Below are 14,037 nucleotides of genomic sequence, written 5' to 3'. Positions count from 1 at the left end.
ACAACTTTGGTAGCTATTTCAGTAGAAAAATCTAGAAAAATAATCACATATCATAGGTAAAATTTATAAAAATAAGAATAATAAATCTAAATAATAACTTAATCGGATAATTTTATCCGACGGATAATAATCGGTAAGAAAGGGGTATAGCATATTTACATCCTATTAATAATCAGACGGATTCGGATACTCCTAAACGGATGCGGATGCGGATGCGAATTCGAAAGTGGATTTCGGTTATCCATTTACATCCCTAGCTAGGGCTTTGTTCTTTCTCTAAAAGCAACGAATCCTACTTCATTGGTTCTGTTTCTTTCTCTTTATCTCTTTCTTTCTTTCTTTCTTCTTCTTCTCCTTCAATGATCCGGCGACATATCGTTGGATTTGTGGATCTCTCGTAGTCATAAGCCTCCTTATTCTTCTCTTATTCTACTTCTGTATATCTCCTCCTTTCCTCTTTCATTCAAGAATTGGATTTCATGGAGATCTCTGTTTCAGTCAATCGAGTTTGGTTATAATTTCCATTTCCCATGGCTTCCACCGGAAATCCAAATCAACAACCTGCAAATTTCAACATGCAACAGTTCTTCAAACCCTCCTTCCCCTAACCCTTGAAGAACCATAATGAGTTGCAATTCCCAACGTCTTCTTATCCTCCGCCTTTTGGTCCTTTCTCCTACCCACCTCAGAGCAGAAAGCAGTAAAGCATAAGAAGATAAAAGGGGTTTTGAAGTTTCGTCGAAAAATTGATGAATTTTCAGCAAAGTTTTGAAGTCAATTTTCCAGTGAAGTTTTGAAGTTTCGCCGGAAAATCGTCGATTTTTCAGCGAAGTTTTGAAATCTCGATTTCTATTACTTTTTGATTTCACCCACTCACGAACTTGGAGAAATTCACCAAAATGTTTTTCCATGCTTGTTTATATTAGCACTTAACTTAAATTTCCTATTAGTAAAGGGAGCCACTGATATATTCTTTTACCTATAAAGAGTCTGATAAAATGGATAACTCATGGTGCCATTAATTTTAGAGGGTAACTTAGGGGTGACGCCTAAAATTTTCTTCTATTACTTTCGTGTTCAATATATCTTCATCAGTAAAAACAAAAAGATAGGTACGCAAGTGCGTAATACTTTATTTTCTTTTTTGAAAATCCTCAAGGAAATTTTCTCCATCACCCCCTAATATTTTAATTTTTTTTATTTAAATGGATCCTATTTTTAAAAATAATTACTAAATCATAAATTTAGAAATAATTTTCATATCCAACTAATATTTTACCGTGAACTACCTAAATTACCCTCAAACTTTTAATATAAAAACTTGCAAGATGTGTTTTCCATTTCCTTCAATCTCTTGGTCATTCAATGGGACAACATCATGTCTTTTGTAGCTGTCAGTCCTCTTATTATTTGTCAAATTTATTTTTTGCAATAAAAGGCTTGATGGTAATTTGGCTAGTTCATGGTTGAATATTAGTTGAGTGAAACAATTATCACAAAAATTAATATTTACTAATTACTTTAGGGCCTATTTGGTTACATGAATCTATAAATTTAACAAATGAGAGTCGGGAGATTTATACCTATTTGGTTATGTGAATCTCTAGATTCAACTAAAAACATGAATCTGTAGATTTATGGCTATAAAGTGAAATCCAAAGATTTCACCCTACTATAAAAGCGATAAATATTTAAATCATGACTCCATAAATGTTTTTTTATGATGAATCTATATATTTCATTCCAAAAATTCAGACTAACCAAACAATTAATTTTATGAACTATGATTCCATAGATTTGAAATTTCTATATTTTTGAAATCTCCAGACTCAAGTAACCAAACAAACCCTTAAAAATCAAATCTATTTGAGTACAACTTTTTTTAAAAATATCTTATTGTGTAAATATTTTTTAAAAACTGACAATCGGATAAATTTTCACTAAAATTAAATCCATCTCCTAAATTATTCAATTTTCTAGTCAAACTCCTCCTATTAAGTATTAACATAGTTAGCTGCTGTAAATTTTTATTTATCCACTTTCAATATTATCCTTATTTATGAGGAGAATAAAATGAAGAAATATAGGATAACGAAAAGAAAAAAAATCCTACGAAAAGAAGAAAAAAAAAATCCTACGAGAATAGAAATCATAACTATTATTCTTTATAAAAAATCATGACGATGCAAGAAGGAAAAAAAGAGAGTAGTCGCATGACTCGCATTAATTTTGGGATGGCTGAAGGGTTGCCTTTGAAAATTTGCAAATTCTTCACTGAATTTAAATTTCAACTTTTCGTTAATATTTTTATTTCGATTTACATTGGCGGGAAACTCATTTGGTATTCCCAACCCTACACGTGTTATTTTTACTTAAAAAACTTACACGTGTAACTTTAGCGTACATGTACAGCACGTTTTATCCTTTTGCCCACCGATCAAGCTTTTTACTGTTTAGGCTGTAAAACCTAGATAAGAAAAAAAAAAAAAAAACTGCCAAACCGTTTCTGCAAAATTTCTACTTCACGGACACCACCATGGGTGGTAGAAGAAGAAGCAAGAACCTCTCGAAAATGGCAGAAACAAGCAACAAAGTCAAACACGTTTGGATACCTAAAAAAGCAGCAGAGGAAGTTCAAAGCAGTACTGTCTCAAGCAGCAATCCTCAAGCGAGCCAGAAGAACAAAGAAGTTGCAGAGCAGGTTCCTCACATGAACATAGGAAGTTATTCTCAGTTCAATGTATCTGAAGATTTTGGTCTCGATTACGATTCCGACGATTTTGGTCTCGATTACGATTCCGATGGTTTCGGTTTCGATGATTACGACTTCAATAACCCTTTCACTTATGATGATTATATGGATCCTCTACGCTACGACGAAGAAGGTAACTACAGAGGTGATTACAGTCACTGGGGTGGTGATCAGCGTCACTGGGCCATGTATCACGGTTACCCTATTCCTGATTACCTTCTCGATGATGAAGAAGAAGAAGAGGAAGAAGAAGTAGAAGTGGATCTTGAGAAGATTTCCAAGATGGCTGTTCTGCAAAAAGAAGAGGATGAACTGATAGATAAACCGATGAACATCGGAGAAATGTCCAAGTTTACTACGGAGATTGTGTTCGATATTCTTTCTAGGTTACCTATAAAGACCCTTGCTCGCTGCAGATGTGTGTCTAAGGATATTCGTAGCATTACTCATATCCGTCGTTTTATTCAAATGCACCATAAGAGAGCAACCCAAGGTGATATTCATCCCAGTATTCTGCTTCATGTTAAGTCATACACTAATGCACCACTATGCTTGTTACAGCATGATACTCTTGATGATACTCTTGATGCCCATGTTGTTTTTGCAAAACCCCTGTTTTCTTTTCCAAAGAAGGAGTTTGATATTGTGGGTTCTTGTAATGGCTTACTCTGCTTATCAGATACAATGTATGATGGTTATGGTCCTAGATATGTCTACAATCCTGTAACAGGAGAATATATCAAGATTCCAAAGCCAGATATTACTAATATTGACGTTGACAGTAACCTTGTATACGGTTTTGGCTATGATGAAACGGTTAATGACTATAAGGTGGTAAGGATGGAATTCCTTATGATGGATCCTGATGGGCTTTGGGACATAGAAGGCGAAGTTTACTCGCTTAGTTTGGGAAAGTGGAGAAAGATACAAACTGATGGCGAATGGCGACAATACAGACTTCGCCATTTTACAGCTCCTGCATTTGTGAATGGAGCTCTTCATTGGATGGATGTGTATGGAGTTCTGATTGTATCTTTTGATTTGGGCAGGGAGGAATTCCAAGAAGTGCCTCCTCCACCAGGCTTTAGCCCTGATTGCTCGGGTGAGAAAATGAATGTAGGTGTGTTAGGGGAACATCTTTGTTTATTTGATTATTCAATCAATGGGCAGCTTGAGATTTGGGTAATGAAGGAATATGGAATACAATGGTCTTGGAGTAAAGAATATGTCATCTCATCAAAAGATTCGGTCCAAGACAGTGGTCGTTTTATTCCTTTAAGATTGATGGGAAATGGTGAACTTTTGCTGTCCTATAAGGGTGAATGTCTAGTTTCCTATGACCCTGTGAAGAAACAATTGAGGGATATTCAGATCAAAGGACTTCCACTCCATTCTGATGCAGTAATTCATGCTACAAGCCTCCTCCCACTCCGGAATGTGGTTGGATTGGCAAACAAGTAAGAAAATTTTGCCTTCCTATTTCCTTTGTATATCTATTATTTACTATTTTATTCTATGTTTTTGTGCCTTGTCCCATATGTATGGGAAGATGATCTTAAATGCTTGATCAGCATGCATAATATTTGTTGCTATCCTGAGATTTTTTTCTTCTTCAGTGAGTATGATTTCTTGACAAATCAACTGAACCTAGAAAATTAGATTTAATTTGCTCTTTTCACCAGCTAAGGCATTGATTCAATTTTCTCTTTTCACCAGCAGGTGTAAATAAGGCATTGATTCAATTTGCTCTTTTCACCAGCTAAGTTAAAAAGGCTGTAGCATGCTATGTGTTTTGCTACTTTGCAGTAACTTTGTGTTGTAAACATTGAAAAAATGGGGATAATAAGGCTGGTTATACATGCAAAAAAGGAATGCGATGTTTCTGGAAGTCACGAGATAAATCTGAACCATCCATTTTTAGGCATCCCTTATATCTAGTACAGCAATGATATAAATGTCCTTATATGTTACATTACGAATTATTAAGGTTTCTGACAACTGATATAAAAGAAATAAGTTTATCCCCCCTCTTTTCTTACTCACGATGCTAACTGGAAAGAATTTGAGAAGGAAGAAGGAAGAAAAAGAGGGGAAGGGATTGCTGACTGATTACTGCAGTAGCTGGTGCGGCTCAAGTCTGGTTATTCTAGGATAGAGAATATCGTCCATGCTTGTTAGTTGTTTGTCTTTCTGTCTTGCTAATGTTTCATTTTCCCTTTTAGAGATTATAATGTAAATCAAGGTAGAGCTGTGAATGGAGAATTTGTACAGATATCCATGTATTGGTACTGAAAGTGGACTACAGGGCTTGAGGAAGACTAAAATAGATGGTATACACTAAGATGCAGGAAATACATAGTCTTTATGAGAAAGAAGGAATACAGAAAGTTTAGGTAGATTAAATTAAAGCTTCTTTTATAGCCCAATGCAATCTGCCAGAGACTAAGCATAGGGAGCTGACACGAAAACTTGGTGGCATTCAATTCATCTGCCTTGTCAACAATGTGTTTTATGCATGATTAACAGTACTCTTCAGCCTTAAAAGGTCTTTTTTGAGTTACCTTGATGCTTCACTTCCTTACATTTTATTTGTATATTTCCAACTGTATCATTCATCTTTCAGTTGAAGTCTATTGATTTCTGGAGTGAATGTTCCGTCAGATTGCAGGGCATTGTACAGTCTTTGTTATGGAACCTGTCTCCTATGAAATATTACAGTGGAAAGTAGGATGAATTTGGATTAAGGAAATAGTACCTCATGCTCATGCATTGATTAAAGAAATGTGGACCAGTAAATGTTTGAGTGGATTTTCCACCAAAGTGGTTGAATTATTTTCTTCGGATGAATTGAATTCCTGATTTTTTTTTTTAATAATTTGTTATACCAATATTTAACTATTAACTTTGGTTATTTACTTACTGGTGCATGGAGTTTTGCAACTTCTCATTCACCTAACTGTGCTTTTGTTGACAGAGACGAATTCAACTTCAGCTTCAGCAAATGGTGCTCGGAGTCATTCCCAATTCCTGCACAGTAATGTTTTGTCATCTCTCTAGTTTGATAACTAACTAAGTTATGAACATCATTTTATTGGCTTGACTAATATCTGGGTTATGCTTCAAGCAGTGAATCAATAAAGCTTGGAGACAAGCAGCTCGCGGAGCATGGGAATCCAGATAAGCATAACGAAGAGAACCTTCCATTCTTTAAAAAGCCAGAAGGCCGAAACAGGCTTCAAGGGGAAGGTGCTTCTGATGAAGCTGCTAAAAGAATGTATGATAGTTATACTGCTTTGATTAGTCTTTTTGGGAGAGGATTGGATATGGATATTTTTACTGGGGAACCAAGAAGATCTTCAGAAAGAGACCAAGGAAGTCAAAGTGGAAATGGAAGTGGGAAGGGAAGGAAAAAAGGAAAGGGAAAGAGAAAAGGAAAGGGAAAGGGGAAAACATAATCTGCTTTATCATGCTTTACTGGTTAAACTGGTATATATGGAGGTGGGCTTTGGACCCTTTTTTTGGTATTTACTAATGCTGTTACTTTTGCCACTCTAGTTTTCCAGATCAGTAAATGTTGGTATGACTGAGATGAGTTGTAATTATTGGGTTGTTGGTATTGACTGATGCTGGTATATTTGATAACTCTAGCTTTTCAGATATTTGAATGTTGGTAGAACTAATTTAAGAATTTCCTGTGCTGGATAAATTGATCGTAGTGCACAAGTGAATGGAATTTAATCTTTGTTGATAACTGTGAGTTCGGTTGCTAAAGAAACTTCATTTCTGATCCTTCCGCTTGGGTTTCCAACCTGTGAGCTCTAATTCTCTAAACCTTATTCTGATGCTCTTTCAGATATTCTGTCTTGATCTGATATTAGGCATTTGAAGCTAATTTCTCTTTGAGATCTTCATGTTTCTAGAGATGCTAGTTGTGTAGTGCATACCCTAGCCCGTGAGGCCTTGTCACTAGAGACAGCAACTGAATGACATATTTCCATTGCTTGGTTAAGAGAGGACTCCCCTGATAAGCCAAAGTCTCCTTTTGAATAAATTTGCTTTCTATCAAGAAGAAAAGGAACATCCTCTTGTACTCTCCCTTCCCAGATCTCTCTGTTGAAGTTGACAGGGGTGGTCTTTTAGGGGTTCAACTTCTAAATGCGCAGCACTATGTTGTTTACGGTTGAGATCGAGATCTGGACCGTCCGTTTTGGTTTTGACCACCTGCAAAATGGACGGTTGAGATTTGATCTCGACCGCCGACAGCAAGTGATGCGCAGCACTAAAGTTCACTTCGTGTTTTTGAGGGCCACGACCCCCTTTCCTCTCGTGTATTTTCATTGTTCTCTTTTTATGGGAAATTTCAGCATCATCCCTTAAAATTAATACCACACTTTGAGTTATTCAATTTATCAATCAAAGCTCTTAGGGTGAAAATGTTAATAACATCCTGCCCTTTGGAAATTAGAGTTAAAGGTTGATGTAAGTTAAAACTGTTCAAAAAGATGAGGATAACCTTCAACAGAAAACCGTACGCTCAATTTGTTTGTTCATTCTCTTGTGCCGTTTGGTGCTTCTTCCTCTTCCAATCGTAAAAATTCTCATCAAGTTTGTTAGATGTGATTCATAAATGGAGTTTTTAAGGTTAGGATGTGAGGATGATTTGAAAATGGATGAATAAAAACTATCTGAGACTAGCGGTGTTAGTAATAAAGGTCTAACCGATAAATTGGATAATCCAATAAATGACATTAATATTAGGGGTAACTCTAAAGGGTGGGACTTCAAATTTTTCTATGTTTTGATTTCGAATTATGTTAACGAGAGAATCATACTAGATCAGCTCTTGTCAGGGGAGAACAATGTGCTCTCTAACGCTTGTGAACCATACAATAGGGGTGGTACCTATGATAGGCCTCATTAAACTTCCATTTCTTCTTTGTTTTTTTTTTTTTCTCAATATTTACTAGTGCGTCTTAGATAAAGAAGATGATGCGTAAAGGGAAGCCGTGCAAAGGTATATTAGATATTTTACAACCTAAATTTATCGGTGACTCCATTAAAGGATAACTTGCAATATTTGAATTTAAGCAAGGGGCTCCGTGTAATTTTTTTTGTTGAAAGGGACCGTCATTAATTTGGAGTGTAGATCATCTCCCTTGATGTCTGTGTTCCTCGACAGCTTTACAATCACAAATTCTGTGGGCCCACAAGTAAAAAGTAATAAAATATTAAAAAAAAAAAACCATCATCCTAATCCTATGGATCCCTTGAAATCTGTGGTCAATGAGTACGACGGAACACATGCTTCTCATGGAAGGAGATGATCCGGAACGTCATGCAAAAAACACTCATTTATTTATTTATCCTTCCGGGGGCGAGTTTCTCTATCTAAGTTTTTTCACCGTTAAGGCTGTAAAACCCAGAGAGAAAGAAGAAAAAAAAACCGCTAAGCCATTTCTGCTCCACAGAGGTCACCAAGGGTGGTAGAAGAAGAAGAAGCAAGAACCTCTCGAAAATGGCGGAAACAAGCAAAAAAGTCAAGCAAGTTTGGTTACCAAAAAAATCAGAGGAATTTCAAAGCGTTACTGTCTCAAGCAGCAATCCTCAAGCGAGCCAGAAGAACAAAGAAGTAGCAGAACATGGTTCCTCACATGAACATAGGAAGTTATTCTCAGTTCAATGTATCTGAAGATTTTGGTCTCAATTGTGATTCCGACGATTTTGTTCTCGATGATTACGAGTCCAATGAAGAAAAAGAAGAAGAGGAAGTAGAAGTGGATGTTGAGAAGATCTCCAGGATGACCGTTCTGAAAAAAGAAGAGGATGAACTGATAGATAAACCAATGAACATCGGAGAAATGTGGAAGTTTCCTCTGGAAATTGTGTTCGATATTCTTTCTAGGTTACCTATCAAAACCCTTGCTCGCTGCAGATGTGTGTCTAAGGATATGCTTAGCATTACTCATGTCCATCGTTTTATTCAAATGCACAATAAGAGAGCAACCCAAGGTGATATTCCTCCCAGTATCCTGCTTCAAGTTAAGTCATACACTAATGCACCACTGTGCTTGTTACAACATGATACTCCTGATGATACTCTTGATGGCCGTGTTGTTTTTGCAAAACCCCTGTTTTTTTATCCAAAGAAGGAGTTTGATATTGTGGGTTCTTGTAATGGCTTGCTCTGTTTATCGGATACAATGTATGATGGGCATGGTCCTAGATATGTCTACAATCTTGTAACAGGGGAATATATTAAGATTCCAAATCCTGATGAGCTTAATGATATTGATATTTTTGTTGACAGTAACATTGTATACGGTTTTGGCTATGATAAAGTGGTTAATGACTATAAGGTGGTAAGGATGGAGTTCCATATGATGGATTCTACTGAAGGGCTTTGGGATTTGGAAGGCGAAATTTACTCGCTTAGTTTGGGAAAGTGGAAACAGATACAAACTAATGGCGAATGGAGACAATACAGACTTCGCTATTTTTCACCTCCTGCATTTGTGAATGGAGCTCTTCATTGGATGGATATGCATGGAGTTCTAATTGTATCTTTCGATTTGAGTAGGGAAGAATTCCAAGAAGTGCCCCCTCCACCAGGCTTTAGCCGTGATTGCTTGGGCAATAAAATGGATGTAGGTGTGTTAGGGGAACATCTTTGTTTATTTGATCATTCAATTGATGGGCAGCTTGAGATTTGGGTAATGAAGGAATATGGAATACAACGGTCTTGGAGTAAAGAATATGTCATCTCATCAAAAGATTCGGGCCAAGATACACGCCGTTTTATTCCTTTAAGAATGATGGGAAATGGTGAACTTTTGCTGTCCTATAAGGGTGAATGTCTGGTTTCCTATGACCCTGTGAAGAAACAATTGAAGGATATTGAGATCGTAGGACTTCCACCCCATTCTGATGCAATAATTCATGCTGCAAGCCTCCTCCCACTCCGGAATGTGGTTGGATTGGCAAATAAGTAAGAAAAAGTTTCTTCCTATTTCCTTTTTATATCTATCATTTACCATTTCATTCCAAGATTATGTGCCTTGTGCCAGATATATGGGGAGATGGTCTTAAATACTTGATTGGCATGCATGATATTTGTTGCTATGTTGAGATTCCCTCCCCCCCTTTCAGTAAGTATGATTTCTTGACAAGTCAATTGAACCTAGAAAATTAGATTAGGCAGGTGTAAGTAAAGGATTGATTCAATTTGCTCTTTTCCCCGGATAGGTTGAAAAGGCCATATCGTACTATGTGTTTTGCTACTTTGCAGTAACTTTGTGTTGTAAACATCGAGATAATAGGAATAATAAAGGTAGTTATACGTACGAAGGAATGCGATGTTTCTAGAAGCCACAAGCTTGTATAAATTTCGGTTGAAACTACCGAAATTTCGACCGAAATATCCGGAAAGAATGATAATGAAATGAAAATCCATGATTGGCAAGATAAATCTGAACCAAAATTTTCTCCATGGTCACAAGATAAATCTGAACATCCATTTTTACTCATCCCTTATTATCTAACACAGCAATGAGATAAATGTCCTTATATGTTACATTACGAATCATTAAGTTTTCTGACTAGTGATATAGAAGAAATAAGTTTAATCCGCCTCTTTTCTTACTCAAGATGCTAAGTGGAAAGAATATGAGAAGGAAGAAGGAAGAAAAACAGGGGAAGGGATTGCTGACTGAAGACTGTAGTTGCTGGTGCGGCACAAGTCTGGTTGTTCTAGGGATAGAGAATATCGTCCATGCATTTTAGTTGTTTATCGTTCTGTCTTGCTAATGTTTCCTTTTCCTTTTAGAGTTTATGTTGTAAATCAAGATAGCGCTTTGAATGGAGAATTTGCTTGTACAGATATCCATGTATTGGTACTGTCAGTGGACTAAAGAGGTTAAGGAAGTCTAAAATAGATGGTATACACTGAGATGCAAGAAATACATAGTCTTTATGAGAAAGAAGGCACACAGAAAATGTAGTTAGATTAAGTTGAAGCTTCTTATATAGCCCAATGTAATCTGCCAGAGACTAAGCATAGCTGGCTAACATGATTACTTGCTAGCATTCAATTCATCTATCCTTGTGAATGTGTTGTATGTATCTAACTCTTATAGTAGTTAAAATACTGCAGTCAACCTGAGTGTGATATGTGATGACAGTACTCTTCAGCCTTAAAAGGTAATTTTTGAGTTGCCTTGATGCTTCACTTCTGTATGTTTTATTTGTATAGTACCAACTGTATAATTCTTCTTTCAGTTGAAGTCTATTGATTTCTGGAATGAATGTTCTGTCAGATTGTAAGGCATTGTACAGGCTTTGGTTATGGAACCTGTCTCCTATAAAATATTACAGTACGAAGTAGGATGTATTTGGATTAAACAAATAGTACTTCATGCTCATGCACTGATTGAAGAGATGTGGACCAGTAAATATTTGAATGGATATTTTGCTCATTCCTTATTTTTTTAATCAAATTTGTTAGCCCAAGATTTATCTTTGACTTTGATTATTTACTTGCTGGGGAATGGAACTTCTTATTCACTCTACTGTGCTTTCATTGGCAGAGATAAATTCAACTTCAGCTTCAGCAAATGGTGCTCAGAGTCATTCCCAATTCCAGCCCGGTAATGTTTCGTCATCACTCTAGTTTGATAACTAAGTTATGAACATCATTTTATTGGCTTGACTAATATCCGGGATATGCTTCAAGCAGTGAATCAATGAAGTATGGAGACAAGCAGCCTGCAGAGCATGGAAACCCAGATGGGCATAATGAGGAGAAGTTTCCAGTCATCAAAAAGCCGGAAGGCCGAGACAGACTTCAAAGGAATGATGCTGCTAAAAGGATGTATGATAATTAGTGCTTTGATTAGCCTTTTTGGGAGAGGGTTGGATATGGATATTTTTTATTGGGGAACCAAGAAGATCCTTAGAAAGAGACCAAGGAAGACAAAGTGGAAATGAAAGTGGGAAGAAGGGAAGGAAAAAGGAAAGGAAAAGGGGAAAACATAATCTGCCCTATGATGCTTTACTAAACTGGTATATATGGAGGTGCACTTAGGATCCTTTTTTTGGTACTTACTAATGCTAGTACTTTCACAACTCTAGTTTTTCGGATCAGTAAATGTTGGTAGAACTGAGATGAGTAGTAGTTATGGGGCTGTTGGTATTGACTGATGCTGGTATATTTGATAACTCTAGCTTTTCAGATTACTGAATGTTGGTAGACCAGAGTTAAGTATTTTCTATGTTGGATAAAATGACTGTAGTGCATGCATAACTGAATGGAATTTAAATCTTAGTTGATATCTGTGCACCATATAGAAAGAAAGATCTTTTGGACATGGTCAGACCTTATTTTTGAGCATTCCTGTTTAATCCTTCATTTTTTGTTCCTCCCCATTTTCACTCCTTGGGTGATTAGGTTTGCCTTTCAGACAATACTTCATCTTGCTCTCCCCTGGGGCTCTGTGTTTCTCTTTTTTTATGTGAAGAGTTGTTTGCATGCCTGATGAAACTTCATCTGTAATTGTCTTCCTTCACCCCAGATTATTCATTTCAAGGTACTGGTAAAAGCCAGAAACAGAATCTTCATTTGCTCGGAGGGGACGACAGACAAATCCAACAGTTGGGATAGAAAACATTGTTTTTACCTTGACCTTCATTTGTCTTCTAATCTTGCCAACTGTGAGTTCCAGTTTTTAAATTAATTACTTCTATTTCTGATCCTTCTGTTTGGGTTTCCAACCTGGGAGCACCATACTCGATTCTCTAATGCTCTTTCAGATCTTCTGTTTTGGTTCCTGCTTGTGTGCCAGTCATGACTTGAGGAATGTTTATTTATGAACTCATTTGATCTTAGAAAAAAGTCATATTTAAGTGAATGTAGAATGGCCTGAGTGTTGTGGAAACGTTGACATTGCTAGCTCACTTTGTTGGTTAGTCTGCTATTAGATTGAATGCTTCCCAGTAGACAATTTTGGTTATATTGTTGGTGAATTTGCAGGGAAGGGAAGCCTCAGTTGTTCTTCTCCTTGTATTTTTGTTCTCTTTTTGGGGAAAATTTCAGTGTCATCCCTCCCCCCAAGTTACTCATTTAAAATAATGCCATCTTTTGAGATTTATCAATTAGACTTCTTTTATGATGAAAATATTTTGGTGACACCGAGCCATTAGGAAATTAGAGTTGGATGCAAAATGTAAGCAAGCTAAACTTTTCAAAAAAGATAAAAAATAATGAATGGAAAACTTTACGCTTGACTCGTTTCTTCATCTTTGTAATTCTTCTATGACTTCTTTCTCTTCCAATAGCAAATCCTCGTAAGGTTTGGACATACAATTCATGGATAGTCTTAATTCGCAAATCTTCTGGAGTTCCATGTAAGTAAAAAAAAAAAAAAAAGCTTTTTACATGTGGGTTCCTTTAGTGGATCACAAACTAATATTGCGAGACAAGAAGAAGAAGATGATGATGAGAGGAGAACAAGGAGATCAAAGACTTGAGAAGGATTTGGAAATTTTGGTTCATGCTTTATTCATATAGTTGTCGACTTACCCTAACGCTTTACACCATATAATCCCTGAGGATAGTGACCTACGAGCAATGCACGTCATGCTTCCTGGTCCTCCATTAGTTACCCTAATCCCTGATTACCTTTTCGATGATGAAGAATAAGAGGAAGAGGAAGTAGAAGTGGATGAAGACAAGATCCCTACAATGGCTGTTGTGCAACAAGAATGTTAGGGATACGGATGCACAACCACTAATAAAGAAGAAACATAAGCAAAATACACAAAAGGAGTTTAAGGTGGTTCGGCAAAATCCTGCCTACATCCATTAGAGACAAAATAAGTTTCACTATTTCAAAAACGCACACCACTCTCACACCCACAAAATGCTATCATTTGCTTGCTTTGCCCCAGTCCCTATCACCAGGATGGGTTCTCCAATCCCCTATAGGATTTGATACAAGGCAAACAAATGGTAACACTTTGTGGGTGTGAGAGTGGTGTGAGGTTTTTTGAAATAGTGAAACTTCTTTTTCTCTCTGGTGGATGTAGGCAGGGTTTTAACGAACCACGTTAAATTAATTTTGTATATTTTGATAGATAAATTTATGAACGTCCGAGAAATGCCGAAGTTTCTTCAAAAAATTGTGTTAAAAATTCTTTCTAAGTTACCTATCAAGACCCTTGCTATTTGCAAAAGTGTGTCTAAAAATATGCTTTGCATTACTCTTGTGTTTCTTCTTTCTTGCTCTGATACC

General features: G+C 36.6%; 1 protein-coding gene and 1 pseudogene across 2 annotated transcripts; both read left to right on the top strand.

The window, feature by feature from the left end:
* The first annotated feature begins 2,482 nt into the window (after nt 1-2,482).
* LOC149003552 (F-box protein At3g07870-like) lies at nt 2,483-6,439 on the top strand. Its single transcript, XM_089137651.1, has 3 exons — nt 2,483-4,209; nt 5,727-5,786; nt 5,880-6,439. The coding sequence occupies exons 1-3, from the start codon at nt 2,537-2,539 to the stop codon at nt 6,205-6,207; spliced, it is 2,061 nt and encodes a 686-aa protein (XP_088993777.1). The 5' UTR covers nt 2,483-2,536; the 3' UTR covers nt 6,208-6,439.
* Nucleotides 6,440-8,170: 1,731 nt separating this feature from the next.
* LOC149003551 (F-box protein At3g07870-like) lies at nt 8,171-11,951 on the top strand (annotated as a pseudogene). Its single transcript, XR_016170351.1, has 3 exons — nt 8,171-9,737; nt 11,335-11,394; nt 11,484-11,951. The product of XR_016170351.1 is annotated as an F-box protein At3g07870-like (transcript).
* The last annotated feature ends 2,086 nt before the right edge of the window (nt 11,952-14,037 follow it).

The sequence above is a fragment of the Hakea prostrata genome, chromosome 10 (genome assembly GCF_041222555.1).
Source record: "Hakea prostrata isolate BN-2017 chromosome 10, UWA_Hpros_2, whole genome shotgun sequence".
NCBI classification, from domain to species: Eukaryota; Viridiplantae; Streptophyta; class Magnoliopsida; order Proteales; family Proteaceae; genus Hakea; species Hakea prostrata.
The sequence above is the reverse complement of the archived record's forward strand: the minus strand, read 5'-3'. Positions and strand labels throughout refer to the sequence as shown.

What these genes read in the sequence shown, in the direction of transcription:
- LOC149003552 (XM_089137651.1), top strand. Translation starts at nt 2,537, where the DNA reads ATGGGTGGTAGAAGAAGAAGCAAGAACCTCTCGAAAATGGCAGAAACA. An exon ending in GTGGTTGGATTGGCAAACAA is followed by an intron (nt 4,210 to 5,726) that starts GTAAGAAAATTT and finishes TTTTGTTGACAG; the next exon opens with AGACGAATTCAACTTCAGCT. An exon ending in TCATTCCCAATTCCTGCACA is followed by an intron (nt 5,787 to 5,879) that starts GTAATGTTTTGT and finishes TGCTTCAAGCAG; the next exon opens with TGAATCAATAAAGCTTGGAG.